This window comes from Mytilus galloprovincialis, chromosome 8, assembly GCF_965363235.1.
Source record: "Mytilus galloprovincialis chromosome 8, xbMytGall1.hap1.1, whole genome shotgun sequence".
Taxonomy (NCBI): domain Eukaryota; kingdom Metazoa; phylum Mollusca; class Bivalvia; order Mytilida; family Mytilidae; genus Mytilus; species Mytilus galloprovincialis.
In genome coordinates this window covers 50,094,035-50,117,220 of record NC_134845.1, presented here as the reverse complement: position 1 = coordinate 50,117,220, position 23,186 = coordinate 50,094,035, and the positions used below count along the sequence as shown (strand labels likewise).

Genomic DNA, 23,186 nt, shown 5'->3' with positions numbered 1-23,186 from the left:
TGCAAATATTGTAGATAAAATATATTATTTTGGGATTGTAGGTAAACAACTGACTGACGTAGTTGAAATGCGCAATCGACATAGAAATAAACATTATATGATGTTTAGATAAATTGCCATGGTAGACCAATTTAAAAGGTTTGTAGAACAGGATACCATTGAACTTTAAAAACTAACATTTTAAAGTATAATAAATCAAATAGAAAAAAATCATAATGATAGCAACAAATTTGTTTGTATGGTTTGAATTTGAAAATAGTTAAAATTGATATGAAATGATGTGGGTGTATTGAATACTGTGAGCTATATAGACCAATAATATAAACAATTAATTTTAAAACTGTTTGAATTGAAGCAGTATGTTTGCTGAAAAAATCATTATTGGACTGGCCGTGGCTATTTTTGCACAAGAAACAGGTAATTATTCATTCATCCTATTTGCTTTATATATTGAAAACTAACGTACAAAATGATGAGAAATAAGACTTAAATATATGTCTACAAATTGAAAAATCTACATCACAGCAAACAAAATTGATATAGACAATGCATAGAATCTTCAAATAAAAATGTGTTAACAATAACTTGTTGATTTAATCAAATAATGACGAACTTCAAAGACGCAATCCTGATCATTCCTTTTTATTTCCATTTTCAAATATATATACTATTTGTTAAATTTAATGTATAAAAAGAAACACTCATTTTTTTGTCTAATAAGTTTGTAAGTCGAAAGTTGAATTGATTACGTTCTATTTTATATTCAAATCATGTGGTTTGGTTTTAAACCCTCGACATATTTAATAAACGATGTGTTAACGTCGAAGGCAATGGCTGTCAAAATTGATTTTTAATTTAATTTTGATTTAATTTTGTCAACAGAAGTGTACTATATATAAATCTTGTCAATCGACAACGAACGAAATATTAAAGATAAACACAATACCATGAATAAAGGCAACAGTAGTATACCGCTGTTCCAAATTCATAAATCGATTGAGAAAAAAAAATCCTGGTCACAAACTATAACGGAAGGAAATATATCAAATATAACTGGAGAACTACGACACAACAGAAACACAACACTAAAATATAACACACACACACAGAAACGAACTATAATATAACAATGGTTGTTTCCTGACCTGGTTCAGGACATTGTAAGTAAACATGGTGGGTTGAACCTGGTTTTGTGACTAGCCAAACCTCCTGCTTTAATGGCAATGTTAAATATATCATTAAGATGACAACATGTCCTGACAGGACTACAATACAAACAAATGCGAGAACATATAGGACAGAGAAACACACGCATAATACCTATCAAAAGGTAGCAGGTTTAGAATTTAATACATCAGACTCACGTTTCGTCCACAAAAGACTAATCAGTGACGCTCATATCAAAATAATCCGAAAGCCAAAACAATTACAAAGTTAAAGAGCATTGAGAACCAAACATTCCAAAAAATTGTGCCTACTACGGCTAAAGATTTCTGTCCGGGATAAGAACATCCTTATTAATTTAGAATAATTCATACTTTTGCAATGAGTTTATCAATAAAACTGAATATATAAAAGATATACAAGATAACACTGAAGTGGTGACTATTTACAGAATAAATACATTAAATAATCTACACCAGCACATAAAAAGTCACAGCCGAGTTAGCCGACGTGATCACAAAGTGACGTCTCATTTGAAATTCTAAAAATTTCCCCAAAATAGGCCTAGGATAGAATTAAATATTAGGTTTGATATATACTGATACATCATTAATTATAACAATGACAGTTATGGAAATATTTAGATAACCAATTGTATTATCTAGCTATGTTGGTGTTTCTTCTAAATCAAACTGCAAACCAAATATATATATATATATATCGTATAAATTTATTTGACCCAAACTAAAATCTAATAAATGAACTTGATGATAGATTATCTTTACCATAACACACACAAACAACAGAAAAAAAATAAGTTTTACAACTACAAACGATAATACTTTTGGCGAAATTCAATGAGAATAAAAAAATTATCAGCAAAACTTAACACATAAATTTTGGATAGAAAAGTACTGTGACAGGTTTTATAGCAATGCGAATTCACACTCAGCAAAACAGTCACAATCGGGAAAAAATCACGTTCAGTAATTAAAAGATCAGACGACGTAATGACAAACCACAATCTAACACGTGGTAAAAATGTCCTTATGTAGTTTGGACAAAGACGCATCGTAATGTTCAACCATTGATGGTGTCCGTAAAATTTACGTAGTGTCAGTGTCATTTTTAATCTGTTCTACTCATAACTTTGTTGGAGCAGTTTCTGTGTTAGAAGCACACTCCTGTATAAGAAGTCGGTATAGTATGAACATGGCACATTCATAACGTATCAACTGAAATATGTTAACACCATACAAAGGGGCAGAAGGGTATGTTACTGCTGATAATTGGGAAGTTGAAATCGTCCCGTTTATCATAGATTTTCGTGTGAAGTCGTCCATCAGTGTAAATATTGAGGAAAAGATCAAGGTATAAAGCAGCCCTTCTTGTAATAGCAGTATTTTCAATTTCAAGTTCACTATGATATAAAAGATGTAAGGATTGGCTAAACTATGGGTTATTAAAGAAGAGGGACGAAAGATACCAAAGGCACAGTCAAACTCATAAATCTAAAACAACTGACAACGCCATGGCTAAACATGAAAAAGACAAACAAACAACAGCACACACGACACAACATAGAAAACTAAAGAATAAACAACACGAACCCCACCAAAAAACTAGGGATGATCTCAGGTGCTCCGGAAGGGTAGGCAGATCCTGCTCCACATGTGGCACCCGTCGTGTTGCTTATGTGATAACAAATCCGGTAAAAAGTTTAATTCGGTAGGTCACATTCATGAAAGGGAAGGGGATTGAAATTTCGACGGAAGGAACATATCCGATATCATTTGTGAAACGGTTATTCCATAACGGTCAACCAACTCGTGATGGCGTCCGTAAAATTTACGGAGGGATGATTTCAACTTCACCATTTGGAACTCTTGGTTTAATAGCTTCCTTGTGAGCAGCAACCCTCTGTCAAGAAAATCATGATAGGAAATGCAAGCACGGGAATATCATATCAATTGGGAGATATATACCCCGTATGCAGGTGCTGCTGGAATGTTGCTACTTAGAAATGGAAAGTTCACAATTGGAAAGCTGAAATCATCTCTTTTGTCGTAAAGTTTTGTTTTCAACCGACCCTCAATGTCAATTTCTAGATGTAAGTCAAGATATGAGGCCGATTTAACTGTATCTGTAGTATCCTTTATCTCTAGCTCGATTGGATAGATGCGTTCCACATAAATAATAAGACAACATCAACATATCGGAAAGTAAAATTAAAGAATTTCGAAAGGTGTTTTTTTTCTTTTTGTCTTTTAGAAGTTTATAATGAACTCCCAAGATAATAAGATCAGTTGTGTAAACACACCAAGGTTTGTCAGCTTCATTTAATATAACGTTTATTAAGGATAAATGTACCAATATATTAACTATTAACACTTACAACTGGAGATAGAGGAATAAGTTAGCACCTGAGATCACCCCTAGTTTTTTGGTGGGGTTCGTGTTGTTTACTCTTTAGTTTTCTATGTTGTGTCGTGTGTGCTGTTGTTTGTTTGTCTTTTTCATTTTTGGCCATGGCGTTGTCAGTTTGTTTTACATTTATGAGTTTGACTGTCCCTTTGGTATCTTTTGTCCCTCTTTTAGCAATGTTACAATCAGAAATAAATCTAAATAATTAAATTAATACCCGAATACATCTTGAAAATAGTGATATGAAAGATTTTAGTACATATTTTTAATCAACATAAAAAAATAAATGGAGGTAAAACCCCTTGAGCACATACAAACTTTCTCTTGGTTAATGATGTATAGACATCTTTCAACACCCAATTAATTTTATGATTGATATATAATTAAGTTTTTGGTATAAATTTCTTTCAGTTATAAAACTTTCAGTTGTATTTATAAACGTTTGTATTAACATATCTATGATGTTCAAGGTATAATGTCAAGTAGGATGGCAATCTTTGCCGAGTTTGAAATAACATGAGCAACACGACGGGTGCCACATGTCATGCACGTTTTATGGACTTTTATTTGTCTGTTATATTTTTTTTTTTATTTTTTAAGCCATAACGTTGTCATTTTATTTTCAATTAACGAGTGTGACTGTCCCTCTGGTATCTTCCGCTCATCTTTCAGATCAGTTATGGTGTTTTCGTTGTAAAGATTGATAGGATGGTCATTCACATCAAGTTATATTTTACAATGTGCTGTAATTTATAATATATCATTCATTGATGGTTTTTTTTTTTCTTTCCTATACATTGTTATCTATGTTATATAAGTTGTCACATATTAAGGAAATAGTTGCACACCCACTAGCATGTTTAACACCGCCACGTTATGTATGTGCCTGCCTCAAGTCAGAAGCCTGTAATTAGGTAGTTCTCGTTTTTTTTTGTTTTCTTCTTCATTATTTATACATAAATTGTTTCGTTTGTTTTCTGCTTTGTATTGTTTTAACAATTTCGGGGCCTTTTATAGCTAACAATGTAGTATGATATTTGCTCATTGTAGAAGGCCGTTTGGTGAACTTAGATCGTAAATTCTATGGCAGTTTGTTTCATGTGAAGATTTGTCTCATTGTAAATCATCCCACATGTTTTTTTTTTTACGTTTACAAAATTGTTTGCAAAATAATAACGGAAATATCACATGTATCAAGCAGCACTATCTTGAAATTAAAATGTAAATGTCCATGCTGTTTATCTATAAACTTGATAAAATCGATGTTATTCTAATACGTAACACATACGTTTAGAAATTCACCATTTCATCAGAAAATTCTGCACATGTTGTTTTCAAACTGTGTAAGTCGATTGCATTTCCATTATTTAATTACCAATATCCACAATATTTGTTGTGATATTTCAAAAAGGACAACAACATATCATAAGATTTTATTTTTACAAAACTAACTAACTAGTAAGTTAAATCACTAGTGTTTATGCACGTCAATCTTACTCAAACTACGGGAGGATTGGGATCCCGCTAATATGTTTAAAACCGCCACAATCTGTATGTTTATGTCTGTCTTAAGTCAGAAATCTGGATTTCAGTGGTTGTCGTTTGTTGCTGTGTTACATATTTGTTTTTCGCTCATGTTTTGTACATAAATTAGGCTGTTTGTTTTTACATTCGAAATGTTTAACAATTGTTATTTCGATGCCTTTGATAGCCGACTAAACTGTATGGGATTAGCTCATTCTTGAAGACCGTATTGTGACATCTATTAGTCAATTTCTGTGTCATTTGTTCTCTTGCGTCGGGTAATATTATATTGTCTCATTGGCAATAATACCACATATTCTACATCTTCTTTATTGTGTAAAACATTCACATGACCTGCACAGCTGGGGCTCATTTAATATTTAAAAATGCTTACAAAATATTTACTTTGACATATTGACAAAAATATAAAACATTAAAAAAATATTCGAACCCAACAATTTACAAGAATAATTTCATTGAATATATAGCACTTTGGCACACACTTATAATTAGATTCGAATAAAATAGTCTCTCTTTACTAATCATTTTATGCTTTAGTGTTTCAAACTGTGTCTAGCTGATTTTTAAGGAATTAACTGCTTCGGTTAGGATATAAATAGTTGTTATTGTTATTTCACACAATGTGCCTCTTTCGATGACTCTTTTATGTTATATATATTTTTTGGCAATTAGATGCTGCTTGTTCCTTACCAACCGAGCTTACCAATAAACAGTGGAAGTATACGTATACAGATGTACAAAACACAGAACAAACAAGTACAGTTACGTTTGGCACTACAACTATTGATGCAGGCATCTCATTCAATGCCCTTGGGACAATAATAGATGAATGGAACTGTATATCTAGTTTACAGATCTCGGATACTGTATCTGTTGCTGCTTTTAAGTATGAAATATATTTCAATTACTTACATGTATATACAGATATGAATCTATGATTTAAAAAAAAATGATATATACTGTATGACTGTCCAGTCTTTAATAATAATTTCTGATATGATATATAGACTTTATAACGTAAGTGACCTGGATCGTGTTCAATATCGTAGCGGCTACGTAGCAGCTACGTAGCGACTACGTAGCTTCTATCAATATATATGTAGCAGCTAGGCTAGATACATGTTTAATAGTCATAAATCTACGTAGCACTACGTAGCCGCTACGATATTGAACGCGACCCTTTATTCCAAAGTGGTATATCAAATAAGGATAATATGATAGATAAGTATAACTTAACTATTTACTACGTAGTTCACATACACGTTGAATAATAAAACAGAAGTGCCTCATATTGAAACATTTATATAATACCTTGTATGTTAAACTATCCTTAGATCAATCTAGTTTTTTGGTGGAGTTCCTGTTGATTAGTCTTTAGTTTTCTATGCTGTGTCTTTTGTAGTATCATTTGTCTGTTTGTCTTTTTATGTTGTAGCCATTACGTGTTTAGTTTATTTTCAATCTATGAATTTGACTGTGCCTTTAATATCTTTCTCCTATACATTGTGGATGTGGTTTTGTTTAATAGTGTGTTTTTAGCGACAGTAAATAGTTTAGAAGCCTGTTAATGTGGTAAAGGAGTATTTCTGAAGCTACAAATTGTGACAATTGACACAATTCGTATGGATTATACAGGAAAATCATTATGTGAATAGAGACTAAAAAAGAAAACTAATTGATTGAATTGGAAAATAAAATACGAGAGGCTAATTTTTAGAAAATTCTTTGAGAGTATTAAAAGAAAAGAAAGGATCATCAGGTTTAAATACAAAATAGTAAAATGTCAAGTAGATTTCCTCAGAAAATACACTATTTCACAGTTACCTCCCCTTCAAATGCAATTTAAAAACATCAAAAACAAAAAAAAATGTTATCCTCACTTGTAATACAATAAATATTTATAAGTTAAATCTTATAATCTGTTCATTAGTTTTGTGCATGCTTTTTTGATGCATCTGTGTTTCTTTTTACAAATATCCAAGATGGCGAGAGACATCCAAACCACCTTATCATACTAGATGACACATCTTAATTGCTTCTCTCTGAAGTTTCAGAAACAGTGGACGTGAGAACGAAACTGATTATCATATTTGTTTTCAAATTATCATATTTGAATGTGATAGTGATTTCGTTTTATTTAATACATTATTTTATGGTTACAATATATATCAACTTGAAAACGAAAGTTACAGGCGTCAATTTCATGCCAGTCATTTCCCGCTCTAAAAAGTGCACAGGTTATGTTCGTCCGTAATTACCTCCTTCTGTGGTCGTCCACTCAAACATGTGTTATTTTGTCTGGAACGTTGAATAAGAGCGTCTCTAATTTTGATAATAAGCATCGGATAAACTCGCTTTACCGCGGGATGCGATTTTTCATCATTTACTATTACATGTATGTATTCGTTCCTCCAATGAAAGTTATGTTTGAAATTAAAGTTACAGTTATCGCATAACCACTTCCTTGTAATTTTATAATATGTTGGTATTTACATGCATTTACCCTGAGTGATGCATTTTTAGATATATTTCTGAAATACTCCTCTTTTTTAGTGACTTACATTGCTCATCAACCTCCTGTTAACGTTATACGCAAAATTGAGGTATCGTTTTAACAATGTTTAAAGACTAACAGTAACATATTTGTTTATTTTTTTTGTATAATTAAAAACACACGCTATCATATTTTTAACAAATGTTTTTCCTATATTATTATTTTGTCATTGTGTGAAACATATAAATCTTAGTGTCGCTTGTATCTTCCTCCTCCTATTCATCATGTTCATTTCATACAAGAAACGCATCATTTGCCATAAACCAAGTATGACTGTATATTTACCTAGAAAGCAGTTGAAATTATTATAAATAAATAGATTAACAGCAATAAACGTACTTTCAAGGAAACCTAACTTAAGAACGACGAACATGTACAAATCAATATAATAGAAATCGACCAAAATTATAATTTGACGCCATTTTAAACTTTTGTTAAAATGTTTTAATAAGTAGTTTTTCTCATTGTTTTACAATTTGATGAGACAAACCCTTTAATTCAATTATTCATTATTTTTGCTTTTATATTTTGTAGAAGTTCAGCACATTACAGTGATTTTAATGGGGATAATAGATGGTTATATATGTGTATGAAATTCACAAAAGTATCAAACGACTTGTTTTATTTTTATTTATTGTCGGGTACGTATTTTACATGAGTTATTTTTCCAGAGTTCGTTTATTAAACGTTTTTACATAAGAACATCGGTACAACACTATATTCTTGTTAATGCATAGCATTTTTACATGTACCGCTCTGATTACTGTGACTACTGACCTACTACTTTTACTAGAACTTTAATACCTTATCAAGTGTTCTTGCACTGACATAAGTACAAATAGTTCAACCTGATGTAAGGTAAGGTTCTTCGTGAAACGTCTTATATTTGTGAAAATCAAATTCCCATGTTTCTAAATTACATGGTTTATAACTGAATTATTATAATGCATTTTGTTAACAATTACGTTTGTTGTTAATGGTTACTTATAAATGACATCAGCGTATATGACCATCTTTTTACATTAAATTTAAGCAAATGCAACATACTATAGTATATTAATAATGATATCAACATTACGGGATTTCCGTAGTTGTCTGGAACTCTTTAATTTTTCCGAGTGACATTTTAGTATGTTTTTACGTTTCTTTTTTTATAAATTTCAGTACATTTGCAGTAATAGGTGTTAGATTCTCTGTCAAGAAAAAGTATATATTTTATAGCTCTGCGGTTGTATTTTATCCTATATTGTTGTTAATTTCTGTGTCATTTTGGTCTCTTGTGGAGAGTAGTCTCATTCAAAATCATACCACATCTTTTTTTATACTGAAAGTTTCAATTTGATCTTGATGTTGTTCCTTTTTTTGCCATTTAAATTATAATTTTGAATAATTTTAACGTTGTTTTTTTTTTAATTTACCGATGTACTCGCTTTACAATTTATTGGATACTACTTAATGCTAAGGTGCTACAATGAATTTAAATATTTGAATTTTTGTAAAAGTGTCTGTCTAAAGCCAGACACCTGAGAGTCATGAGATCATAGTTTTCTAGTATCGGCATAGTATTGCAGTTTCAAGAAACAATTAAACTACATAGTCCAACTAAAAGGTACGGTTTCTGTCATATCTGTTTACCCCTTTAAACGGACGAGTCATGCAAACAATTATCCTACGTATTATCATATGCCTTCTACGTTCCATGTTAAACATGTAGACTGGAAAATGACGCTTGTAATCAACAACCCCAATCCAGAGGAAATTATCGGATTTAAATCGTCGGGTATACATATAATACATGTTATACTGTATTGTTAAATACATGTACATGGAAAAGACTGGTTGTACTAGGTACATGGAACTCGTTATATACTGTAGAAAGTATCGATATTATCAGCATTAATGTGTTAAAATATTACGCTGCCACTCCATTATGATCAACCTTCATGAATACTGCCGCTTCGAATTTATTTATGCTTTATAAGTAGGTTGGATTTATTATATTCACACACGGTACAATACTCTTTCTGAGATATAAAGATTCCTTTTATTGAGGTAACCACATTTAATAATTTGTAAAAAAATTGAAAACCTTCTTTCATTTATGGGTAGACTTTACATAGATAAATTCAGTCGTATAAGAAAAGCAAAATGAGAATGTTAAATTTGATGTATGCCTTTTTGTGCTACTTTGTTACATTTGTTGTTTATGTAGTGATATTAAGATGATAACACAATATTGACTGTTGTACCCTTATTTTTGACATTTTTACTCTTTGAGTATGTTTGTTTTGTTCATGCATCGTTGACAATGTAATGGAATTTGATGCGACTGTCATACAAATGAGGGGTTTAGCTAGCTATAAAACCAGGTTCAATCCACCATTTTCTACATAAGAAAATGCCTGTACCAAGTCAGGAATATGACAGTTGTTATCCATTCGTTTGATGTGTTTGGACTTTTGATTTTGCCTTTTGATTTTTGATTTTCCTTTTTGAATTTTCCTCGGAGTTCAGTATTTTTGTGTTTTTACTTTTGTCTAGATTCTGATTAACTGAAATTTGATAAAAGTTGTGATTGAGAATTAAGTTAATTTAATAACTAATGATGAAGCTTTAATTATAAAAAAAATGTCTACCAATCATAGATATGCTTATTTCTGCAGACGTCGACAGTACTATTTACCCCAAAGAGAGGATATACAACCCCCTTGTGCAACCAGACGAAGACGGTGATGTGTGCAGTACTTTTTGTTCTTACGCCGACCCAAAGCCGAACATCCGTACGCTCGAAAAAGAAGGTATACTAGACTATTCATTAAATTGCTAATCCATCATTTTCTACATATGAAAATGCTTGTGCCAAGTCAGAAATATGACAGTTATTAATTCGTTTGATGTGTTTCAAATATTGATTTAGACATTTGACTGTGGATTTTCCGATTTGAATTTCCCTCAGAGTTCAGTAGGTTTTGGATTTTACGTTTGTTTACTTTAGTGTGTAGGGTATATTGTATATCAGAACGGTTACGACCTTTAAATTGTATCAAAAATACAACAACCCGACAAAAAAGCAAAAAGCAGATGGAAGCCACAAATGGGTCTTCCAAAATCAAGAACCCAAAGGCATGCTAAAGAATACTTAAAACTAACATTCTTGCTCTTTCCAATTAAACGACGATTTCAAATATTGAGTAACAATGTCACATTAAGAAAATGAAATACGCCTAATATACAACATCGATTCGATATTCAAAGTGATGAAATAGTAAAAACAAATTATGAGTCCATTACGAAGTAGTGATGTCAGAACAAAATATTCCGCATAATTTATTTTGTTCTAGGATTACAACAATGTTTTTTCTCGGTATTGTACAAAATATGTTCTTGGTACGATCTTTTAAACTTTTCAATACGTCATTTGTCCAATATCACATACTCAAACTAATATTCCTAACGCAACATAGAGTGCCATGGTAAAAAAGCTAATTCACATGTTGTATTTATTATTTAATAATAAAATCAATTTATATATCGTGGGCTATTCTCAAATTTCAAATATTTTAATTTCGTATTTTACTTTACAATAAGGATACAATCCTTGACACGACATCTAAGTTATTGTGTCTTTTACACATTCCCCATTTCCATTCTTAATTTTCAATTATAAAAGTATCAATATGTTTTGTTGTATTTGTCAGGAACAAGTGACGTGTTGCCTAACGATGCATCATTATGTGAACCTTGTGGTGATTCTTGTGAAAAAGGTATTTCATCAGCCATGCATTGCTCTCTTACCAACATTTTTTAAACGTTGTGTGGCGTTAGTTATTGTTTTCTAAACTCTACAAAAGTAGAAACAAATGTATCGTTTAATAAGTGTTTACTGACCTTGTTTGAACTTTCAATAATGCATGAACATGTTGTTGGTAAACAAACTTTTACAAACGTAGAAACAAATACATCAAATAATCAGGTTGAAGTTAGAAACCAATGTAGCGTTTGTACTAACAAACGACAAACGACAAACTACGACGCATTCTTAGCGCGTGCATAGTTTGACAAGTTTGTGTAAATTTGCAAACGTATGTTAGAAACAAATGATCAAAACATGTGCACGCTTAGCCGTTTGCAACGTTTGTGCTTGAAAGAAATGCACCCTTTTTAAATTTGTTTAAATTTTGATATACTAAAGTTGTTCAATCTGTTGACGCATAATACGCAGCCTTAACCTGATATTTCTTTTAAAACAATATACGCAATGTCGTGCTAACATGTATGCTTTATAAACAGTGTACATTGCAATGTGTTGAGATGTGATAAACTTAAAAGAATACAGTAATTTGTATTTTCTTTAATTGATGATAACGACAAGGTTCCACTTACATTTGATATAATCATCTTTGTTTATAATTGCGCATTTAGATATTTCTGGTTTCACTGATGACTACAGTTGTCTGTTATCATTGTTAATTGTTTTAATTCATATAGAAAATCTTACCTCTTGTGTTGATAGGGGGGAAGTCTGGTGTAAATTTTGGAATGAAGCGAACTCGCACTCAGTCAAAATTTAAAACTTACGTCACTCGACCATATTGTTGTCTTACTTTTGGGTGACTATATTAGCGATACAGCTTATACAATTCGTAAACTCTAAACGCAACCGTTCAATTATATCCCCTTCAGAAAATGTAACTTTACCAAGCAAACCTTATCAAAATATTTGTCCGTAACTTCTAATGAATTCTTCGATTGATACTAGAGATCATATTTCCATTGTTTTAAATGATAAATAAACTATAAAAATTGTACAAAATGTCATTGATATAAAGGGCAAGCTAAACTATACAATTTATAAAACAATATCACTTTACACCTGTTTGATATAGATATGAATCCAACAATATTAAAGTTATAGGCGAGTAATTACGAATAAGAAAAAAAACTGAAACGACAACTTTACGAACAAATCTTACTTCAGAATAATAATCAAAATGTCTCATTCTACATGAATTTGTAATGTCCCCTTAACATGTTCCACTTCTTTTTAGTGCCAATTGTTTGCACAGTTTCTGAAACTGTACCATTTGCAACAGGGCCAACTGACGGAAGCTACAATTATCTCGAAAAGATAACTTACTCTTGTAACATTGGATATGAAATGCAATCTGGTGATCTCGAACGTATATGCCAAGATGACGGAACATGGAGCGGAATTCCTCTAGTTTGTGGTTTGTATTGGTTTTTAGAATTTTTAGCTTGATAATTGATATAATTTCGATTGATTACATTTAATATATGTATACGTGAAAGGTTAGGCCTCTCCTTACGCTAAAAAATTATCATGCAGATAAAATATAAAATTTGCAAGCTATCAAAACAGAATAATAGGATTTCGAAGACAAAAATGCAGAAAAGAAACATACCTACATATACTGAGAACGTAGGCAAACACATTTCAGTAAGGCTACAACCTGATACGTAGAACGATGTTCCTGGAACCAGGACAGAAACATCAGTTCTCCTAGGAAAAAAAATAGCAAGAAAATAAATAATACAAATTAAAAACAAGAGGTTCCATGATATATATGGATAATTGTATATTCCCAACATAAATCGAATAGTATGACAAAATCAGAACATTTAAGGAATGACTGTAATATGTTTTCTGTCTATAAATAAATAAATAAATTTGGTGTATTTCCAGACTTCTGATTGGTTAAAAGAATTAGCTTTATTTTCAATGTTATCAATTTTTATGGCGACACATCCACTCTAACGTTGTGTATTATACGCAAACATCTGTGTACGTTGTTATTCGTATAAATATACATCTTTGAGCCTTATTTTTGATAGAAATTTATTTATAATGAATGGTTATAACTTATTTTGAATTTATTGAACCATAAAATTAATCTTTGACTCTTCACATTTAACATAATCCGATTTTATGGTTCAATAAATTCAAAATAAATATAAGCCATTCATCAAATAAAATAAAAAATGTGGTACACACTGATTAACCTGCGTAGGGGTTATTTTAAAAATGTGCACCACATTTTTTATGTTATTTCGAATAGACAGAAAAAATATTACACTCATTGTTTATAATTAAATTCTAAATTCATTTTAAACCGGAGTAAATCATGAAAAAACGATGAGGACGTCACGGTCACATCACTAAATTATGTCTATGAGATAACGCACAAAACGACGTCAGCCAATCAGAAGACGCGTTACATCCAAAATTAAATTAGTGCACTATGTACGTTATTCGACATTTCCACAGTTTTAACTGATACCGTGCTATACTGCAATACTGAAATACTGAAAGTTTTAACGATTACTATACATTGAGATACAAATAATAGAACGGCAACCTCTCATTGAAAACTTGTTTTAGTAAAACTAAAGCAAGCTTGTCTAAATGGTACATGTTTTCGATATTATGATCCATTATGTCCATTACTTTAAATACCAATATGTCATACAAAAAGCATATTACTGATTGCTTTAGTTTTAGCAATGCTGTATATAAGTGAATGGTAAAAATGTCTAATTGTAGTAGTAATCAAAACAAAACCATTGTAAATAGTTTGTACTGATTAAAAGGGGATACACAGTTGCTACAAGCTGTAAAATGATCGTTAACATTTCATGTATTTTAACATCTTTCAGCACCAATCGTTTGCATAGTTCCCGAAACTGTCGATTTTGCAACAGGACCTACCGACGGCAGTTACAATTACCTCGACAAAATCACTTACTCTTGTAATAGAGGCTATGAAGTTCAATCTGGTAACCTCGAACGTTCATGTCAAGATGACAAAACATGGAGCGGAAGTCCGCCTGTTTGTGGTATGCATTTGTTTTTCAATTTATAGTTTAATACTTGATATCCTTTCTGTCGGTTTCATTAAATGAAAGTTTTTTTTTAACAGAAATAAGAATTATCCTAACACAAGCAAATTTCATTTGAAAAAAAGATAAAATCAGCTGCATTGAAATAAGAAAAAAATCTTTCAGTACTTAATATGATGAAAGAGAATATTCCTACACATACTAAGGAAATTCGCGAAAATACTACTTTAATATTGGCATGACAGAGTGCACGTGTCGAGTCGACCAAGTTTCGAAACCGAAACTTACACACAAAGCTATTTGACAAAGCTACTGACATCGTTATATTATATATTTTATGCATGATGTATAGCTAAAGAAATTGAATACAAATACATAACAAAATATGCAGTATTCATGTAGTTTAACAATTTTGTGTCAAATGATTGACCACAATGACTTAGTGGTTGTTTTACAACTTAAACAATGTCACAATCCTACATTGATAACAAGGAAATGCACATTTGTTGCCAGCTATTCATTCATTGGCTGCATTTAATTTGTGTGGTCATTTTTCAGCTTCAATTGTTTGTACAGTTCCCGAACCTGTAGATTTTGCAACAGGACCAACTGACGGACGATACAATTACCTCGATAAGATAACATATACGTGTAACAGAGGCTATGAAGATATATCATCTGGTAATCTTGAACGTTCATGCAAAGATGACAAAACATGGAGCGGGAGTCCGCCGGTTTGTGGTGTGTATTTGTTTTTCAATTTATATTTAAATATTTGCTATCTTTTCTTTGTGTTTCATTAAATGATAGTTTGTGAAACATTAAGGACTATCCTAACACAAGCGAATTGCAAGATCAGATGTCATTGAAATAAGAACAAAACCGTTCAGTACTTAATATGTTGAAAGAAAATATTCCTAAACATACTAAGGATATTCGCGAAAATTACACAAAAGCTATGAAACTGACATCGCTATTTTATATATTTTATGCATTATGTATTACTTAAAGAAAATAATTACAAACCCATAACAAAATATGTAGTATTGCTGTAGTTAAACGATTTTGTATCAAGTGATTGACCACAATGACTTAGTGGATGTTTTAAAACTTAAACTATGTCATAATCCTACGTTGAAAATAAAGGAAATTCGCATTTGCTACCAGCTATTCATAATTTGTTGAATTTAAATTATGTTCTTACCTTTCAGCCCCCATTGTTTGTATAGCTCCCGACCCTGTAGACTTTGCAACAGGACCAACTGACGGAAGTTACAATTACCTCGATAAGATAACATACACGTGTAACATAGGATATGAAGTTCAATCTGGTAATCGCGAACGTTCATGTCAAGATGACAAAACATGGAGCGGAAGTCCACCGGTTTGTGGTGTGTATTTTTTTTTTTTTGCAATTTTCAGTTTCATCTGTTCATTATTAATATCTTTTCGTGTGGTTTCTTTAGGTGAAAGTTTCTAAATATTTAAGATTTTCCTAATATACATGTAAGCAAATTTAATTTGAAGTAAGATAAAATCAGCAGCCAGTGCAAAAAACATTCCTACACATATCTGGGTATTCGCTAAAATACTATTTTTAGTTTAAACATATTTATTTATAGTGGATTGGGAAACAAGTTTTGCAACTTATATTAATCCCTTTCCACTTTGCGGGTGCACATTTTTAATCAATGTGGGCATCACAAGTTCTCGAGTCGAACAAGTGTCGAAACCTAAACTTACACACAATGATATGAAACTAACATCGTTATTTCCGTTATATTCTAATCGATACAAAAACAACAGTTTGGTTGAACACGTTATCAACATCACGGGAAGAGTATGACAAAATCAAATAATTTGAAAAAAAGATGAAGATATGCTATTATGTTAAATTTATTCGACCAATGCAAATATTTTTATGAACGAAAACACGTAATTGTTATAAAACATACCAGTAAATCCTTTAAATGTTAGATTCTAAAGATGTTAACAAGTTTAAGGGATAAATTAACATTAAATCAAATAAATGAAACGACACATACACATTATAAGAATACTTATTCTAGACGAATCAAACGGACTAAATGGTATATTTGGTTATTTTACGTTGTATTATTTAACAAAAAATAATTACTAAGACATGACAAACAATGCAGGATTGCTATAGTGTTAACAAATGTGTGCCATATTTATAAATATGCTAATTGAATGGTTGCTTTGAAACGTAAGCCATTATAAATACCCAATGTTGATGAAAAACGTAAATGCAAATTTGCGGCCAGCTATTCAGCAATTGGTTGAACATGTTAAATTTAAATTATGTTATTATCTTTCAGCCCCAATCGTTTGTATTGTTCCCGAACCGGTAGATTTTGCAACAGGACCAACCGACGGAAGCTACAATTACCTTGATAAGATAACTTACTCTTGTAATATAGGCTACGAAGTGCAATCTGGGAACCTAGAACGTATATGTCTAAAAGACAAAACGTGGAGCGGGAGTCCTCTAAGTTGTAGTGTGTATTTGTTTTACAATTTTTAGTTTCATTATTTACATCTTTTCGTGTGGTTTTTTTTAGATGATTGTTTATGAATGATAAAGGTTTTCCTAATATAAGCAAATGCCATTTGAAACTAGATAAAATCAGCAGTCAGTGAAAAAAAGATCGTTCAATACTTAATACAATGAAAAAAAAACCACTCCTACACATATTTGGGTATTCGCGAAAAATACTATTTTTGATCAATATGGGCATGACAAAATCTCGAGTCGAACACGTGTCAAAACCTAAAATTACACACATTTGCATGAAACTAACTTCGTTAATTCCGTTATTTTCTAATAATTTCACTTTGGATGTAACGTGTCTTCTGATTGGCTGACATTGTTTTGTTTATCAGCTCATAGACATATTTTTTTTATATGAACGTGACGTCATCAACGTTTTTCATGGTTTACTCCGATTTAAAATGAAATTCAGAATTAAATTATAAGAAATGACTAATATTTTTTTTGTATATTTCAAATAACTTTTGGATTGAAATTTATTTCTACCAATGCCAATATTTTGTTTACCGAAAACACGTAATTGATATGAAACAATAGCAATAAACAGTTGATCCTAAAGGTATTAACAAGTTTCTAATTCAAATATTTATATTGACGTAACAAAACAAATATGAAATTACAAATGGTATATGTTGTACAGTAGAGATCATTGTCTTCGAAAACCAAACACTGTAAGAAAAAAAAGTATAATTGCTTGGTTCTTTTCAAATTTTGTGTCAGATGAATGACCACAATGACTAAGTAGTAGTTTTGAAACTAAACCATTTTAAATATCATACTACGGATTAAACAGTTAAAACACATTTGGTGCTAGCTTTGCAATAAATGTTCAATACAACTTGTGGTCTCATCTTTCAGTCCAAATTGTTTGTATAGTTCCCACAACAGTGGAATTTGCAACAAGGCCTACGGACGGAAGCTACAATTATATGGAAACGATAACTTACTCTTGTATCCTTGGATATGAAGTTCAGTCTGGTGACCTCGAACGTACATGTCTAGATGACGGAACATGGTGTGGAATTCCCCCAGTTTGTGGTATGTATTTGTTTTATTGAATTTCAGTTAGCAAATGATTTCATTTCTGTTGATTTTTTTCAATGTAAAATTAAACGTACACAACTGTCCTTATCTAGATGTACTAAATAATGCAAGGACGGACATTCAATTTGTTTGAGGGACAGTTTTAGTCATCTCTGGGTGCGGAGGGTTCTCGCTAAATTGAAGACTAATTGGTTGACTTCGGCTGTGTTCTGCCTTTTTGTCATATTGGTTTTTTTTAGTCATTCTCCGTTTCCCTTCACAGTTTTCTGCAATTTCTAAATGAAAATGATAATTTATACAGATACACAGCTTGTGGTCGAAATAACCGATTTCGAGAAAAACATGACTAACATAAAGCATCGATACAAAAAGAGTAAACATGAAAATCCACTTAATAAGTATCAAAAGAAAACAATTTTCACTTAACAATTCAGTGGTTTACATGTTGTAATACGTATTTTTATACTATTTATTCATGTATTTCGCTACCCAGTATTTTCTTGCGTTTATTGTACTGTATTCCTGTTGCCCATAACACCAGGCTCAACCCCTATGTTTCCCTAAATGTCCTTTATCAAGTCAGGAGTATAGATATATGGATATATGTGGCTCAGATAACAACGATAATGTTTCATTTTCCTAGCCATATTTCTTAATTTTTCTTTTTGTTTGTAAGAACGCACAAAGAAAGTAATGACGGAATGTGTGTACTATCCATGAAGAATTCTACTGATGTCAAATGTGCACCAGTATCTTGTCACCCTTCCGTTTAACCCAACACCAATACCGATGTTTTTAAGGGTTTGTGTAAGTCGGTCTGTACTTGTCAATGTAGTGTTTTGGGAACTATTTCTATGTAATTGCATTTGAATGCTATATTGAGATGACCATTTCATTATAATTTCAAATATAGTTCATTTACAAAAATCAATCAAATCAAAATGAAATGATGTTGTTTTAGCATGTTTAGTTCACATTTACGATCAAGGTTTAATTTCTAAATCGAAATTAGGGTTTAATATCTGTGTGTTGATTGATCACTTCAACACTTGTCTCCAAGTATTAAGTAATGATTTGAATTTCACTTTTTTTATTTTCATCAGTGCCAGTTAGTTGTACAGATCCTGGAAATGGTCAGTTCACTAAAGAAAAAACGTATGCAAGCTACATTTTCAGAGACACTATAACCTACACTTGTATAACTGGATATGAACTAAAACCTGGTGATCTCAAACGTTCATGTCAAGCTGACGGAACATGGAGTGGAAATCCTCCAGTTTGTAGTGAGTATGACCTTAGATAAAAATCATTCAAAAATTACATTGCATGGAATATACTTGTAGATAAAAAATCACGTGCCACTATGTGGGAAGATAATGCATCATTGATCACGTGACAGCCTGATATCATAGAATGCTGAAGGTCGTGGGTTCAATACTCTGTCGGTTAAAACTGAAGGCTTTAAACATGGTATTTAGTTTTTTTTTCTGCTTAGCGAGCAATATTAAAAAATTTAAATCAAAGACTTGCCAATTCGGAGCATGATGTTTTCTGGTTGGGATGAAAAACTACAAATTTGTTGATACTGTATTCCCAAATTAGATAACCATGGTCTGTCCAAAGACTCCTATTAGTAAAAAAGCATACTACACGAATTAATTTTAATTTTGGTAAGGTACCACTTTGTTAAGGCAAAACAATTGCAATTGATTTTTACAGCTTGCATTTATGTCCTGGTGTTACAACATTGTCCATGTTAGGCGATGTTTAACATGTTTAGGTGCCTCAAAATGCGTTACCCAGCAATATTCTTTACCTGCCTGCCCCACGTCTTGAGCCTGTAGTTTGTTGATTTTTGTCAGATCATGCGTGTCATTTTGTTTTATGGTAAATTGCTTTTTTATAAAAAGAAGGCTTTTAGTCTCCTCAGAAAATTGTTTTACATTTTGCATGTTAGTGCCGACTTTATGCAGCTATATGTTATCGGTTTTTCTCGTACGAATACTAATAATAGTTTATATTTGAACTTTGAAGGACAGTTGTCTCTTTGACACACATACCACATATCCTCGCTTTGTTTTGATACTTTGATCAAATTCGCACTCTCTATTACAATGTTAACGAAACAATCATTCTTGTTGTATCTTCTTCACCTTTAGCCTTGCAGCTTAAGTACATTTTGTAAATTTTGTTTTCCTGGATTCTTGTCAGATTAATGTATATGCTTATAACGGATAAACAACACTCATAACAAGTCAATATATGAAATTTGTGTTGTTCAGCTGTGATTTTAATTTTATTTAAACATATTCTGTCAGTAGACTCCAATTCGTAAAAACACAGGGTAAATTGCTTTGTAATAACAAGAAGGCCGGTCGTTTTTTTACTTTTTTACTTTTTTACATTTTGCATTTCTGTGCCTATTTTAGGCAATTATAAGATATTAGTTTTTCTACAAATTACATTAATAGTTTACATTTGAACTTTGATAAAAAGTTGTCTCCATGACATGCAGATCGCTTAATTAATACTTTGATCAAATTCGTATTCTTTATAACAATTTTAACGAAAAAAAATATTACTTTTTATCTGCTTCACCTTTCGGCTTGCATCATAAGTACATGTATTCCATGTTAGATTAATGTGTACGCTTATACCGGATATATAAGTCAGAATACGTACATCATTGTTTCCCCCCCCCCCATTCACTACGTTGATTGACACTTTGAACGCCTAGTATTGTAAGGTTTTACGAATGTCCTCCATTTAAGATTTTATTTTGAGTTCAGTTATTTTGAAAATACTTTTTATTTGAATTTGTTTTCCTGAAAATATACAAATCATTAAGAACGTGTTTTCTTCTTCAGAAATCAGTTTAGAATACCATTGTGCTAAACTTTTTAAATTCATGAAAAATGAAGATAGTTCGGATGATGAATCGGATAGTCGTAGTTCTAAAGAAAGCTACGAGAAGAAGCACAAAAAGGACAAAGGAAAAAAGAAGAAATTATCTAAAATACTCAAAGCCTTATTAAAAATATGTACCCTCCATGGACACCATCCCTAATGCATTTAAATAAACTGTGCTTGAAACTGATATTTGCCTTATTAGCTGAATATCAAATGAATACAAAACTATAGAACAATATCAACATTCTAGACATTAAAGTGATTAACATTTATGTGTAATTTTGTTCATTATAATAACTTATACATAGTTTTGCTTTTAAATATAGGTGATCTTTATTCTCATTGAATAATTTTAAATTTCTTCTTAAGCAAAAAAGTAGTTTTTCTTCTCCTTGTAGCTGTTTGCAAATTTGAAGATACTATCAGATGAAGTCAATGTTTTTGCATCAGCGATGATGAATATTAAAGGTTTGAGTCGTTTCTCATGAAAATAATACTTATAAAACAGATGTGATGTAATTGCAAATGAGACCACTCTACACAAGAGACCAAATGACAGTTTTAAATTTTACCACGCTTTTTCTTAATAATTAAGGTTGCAAATCTGTAAATATACCTTGTACCTTAGTATGAATTGTGTGACACAAACGAGAAGTAATCTACTTTTAGTATTGCAAAATTTGTTATCGACATACATATGTTCCTTTTTGTTAACATATGTGTTCTGTTCTGACAGGAGTGCTGTTTTATCTCTGAATTGATTTTCTAGACACAAATGTTTGAAGTTGATTTTTTTTAGATTGTATGTAACAGCATTGATATTTTGTTCTTTTTAGAAGTTCAGCATGAACGTTTTTACACAAATTAAAAGCTTGATAAATGAGCAAATTGCTTATAATTATGTCGACAAGAATACACAGTGACGTATATATCTTGTGTTATAATATTACATTGTCTGATGTTCTCTCGATTTATAAGTTAAAATTGATTATCATTCTCGGTTTTCTAAATGCTTCCACTTGATTTTAATGGGGTAGTGTTTCAATCCTTAGGGTATTATGTATTATATATCCCTATCATAGTTCCTGATTTTTTAATAGATTAAAAAATAAGTTTTTCAATAAAAATTATGTTCTATATTTATAATACATGATCAATATTTTAATACAATATATAATATGCGTATTATATATGATAATAATATGCAATAATTTTTATTAATGTGAGAAAATTGTTGATATAGGAAAAATAGTTAAGACAAACTTGTCCTTCATTTGTTTGGCTTTGAGCAGTCCTGATGAAGGTTATCTAGAAAAAATTTAGGGACACATTGAACTTATAAAAGAAAGGCGTGTGATAGCAAATGAATAATCAATGTCGCATTGCCATGGCAAAAAAAAAACAACAAAAAACGACAAAAGGTCAAACAGCAGCACACAAAACACAACAAAGAAAACTAAGACCTGACCAACACGAACCCCAACGAAAACCGGGGGTGATCTCAGGTGCTCTGGAATGATAAACATATCTTGATCCACGTGTGCCATCCGTTGTGTGGCTCATGTAAGTATAAACCCAGTGATAAGTATTTCGGTATGTCACATTTGAGTAAAGATGACAGGATTGTGGTTACGACAATTGGAACATGTCCATCGTCGTCTGTAAAACAGATATTCCATAACGATCAAGCAACTCGTGCTGGCGACCTTAAAATTGTCGATGGGATGATTCTTTTGAACTCATGGTTTTTCTTTTTCTTTTTTATATTGTCTGCCCATTATTCTCTATTCTTTATCTTTTTTGTCTTATTTTTCTCTATTCTTCTTTTTTTGCCATATATTCTGCACATTTTGCCCATTAGTGAACGTTTGTTATCCCCATCCAGACCCTCATACCAACTCTATATCTAGATGCTGCTGGAATGTTGCTACATATAAAAACATCACAACTTGGAAGCTAAAATCACCCTTTTTTATCGTAAAGTTTAGCTCTCAGCCGACTTTCATTGTCAATTTCTAGATGTAAGTCAAGATAGGAGGCAGACTTAACTGTACCAGTTGTATCTTTTAATTTAAGTAATTCTCTCTTGTTATTCACCTTTCACAAAATGCCTAA

At 31.4% G+C, this 23,186-nt stretch overlaps 1 protein-coding gene across 2 annotated transcripts; it reads left to right on the top strand.

The window, feature by feature from the left end:
* Nucleotides 1–231: 231 nt before the first annotated feature.
* On the top strand, nt 232–21,407 carry LOC143043352 (sushi, von Willebrand factor type A, EGF and pentraxin domain-containing protein 1-like). 2 transcript variants are annotated; one of them, XM_076215704.1, is made up of 13 exons: nt 232–417; nt 5,806–6,019; nt 8,222–8,328; nt 10,351–10,485; nt 11,386–11,451; nt 12,736–12,915; nt 14,363–14,542; nt 15,104–15,286; nt 15,757–15,936; nt 16,885–17,064; nt 17,976–18,155; nt 19,265–19,444; nt 21,029–21,407. In XM_076215704.1, the coding sequence occupies exons 1-13, from the start codon at nt 360–362 to the stop codon at nt 21,226–21,228; spliced, it is 2,043 nt and encodes a 680-aa protein (XP_076071819.1). In that variant the 5' UTR covers nt 232–359; the 3' UTR covers nt 21,229–21,407. The 2 variants fall into 2 exon arrangements, with proteins under 2 accessions (XP_076071819.1, XP_076071820.1); XM_076215705.1 differs by lacking the exon at nt 19,265–19,444.
* Nucleotides 21,408–23,186: the final 1,779 nt, after the last annotated feature.

Coding starts and splice junctions, on each gene's coding strand:
- LOC143043352 (XM_076215704.1), top strand. CDS start 360: ATGTTTGCTGAAAAAATCATTATTGGACTGGCCGTGGCTATTTTTGCA. Junction 6,020..8,221: donor GTATCTGTTGCTGCTTTTAA/GTATGAAATATA, acceptor TATATTTTGTAG/AAGTTCAGCACATTACAGTG. Junction 11,452..12,735: donor TGGTGATTCTTGTGAAAAAG/GTATTTCATCAG, acceptor ACTTCTTTTTAG/TGCCAATTGTTTGCACAGTT.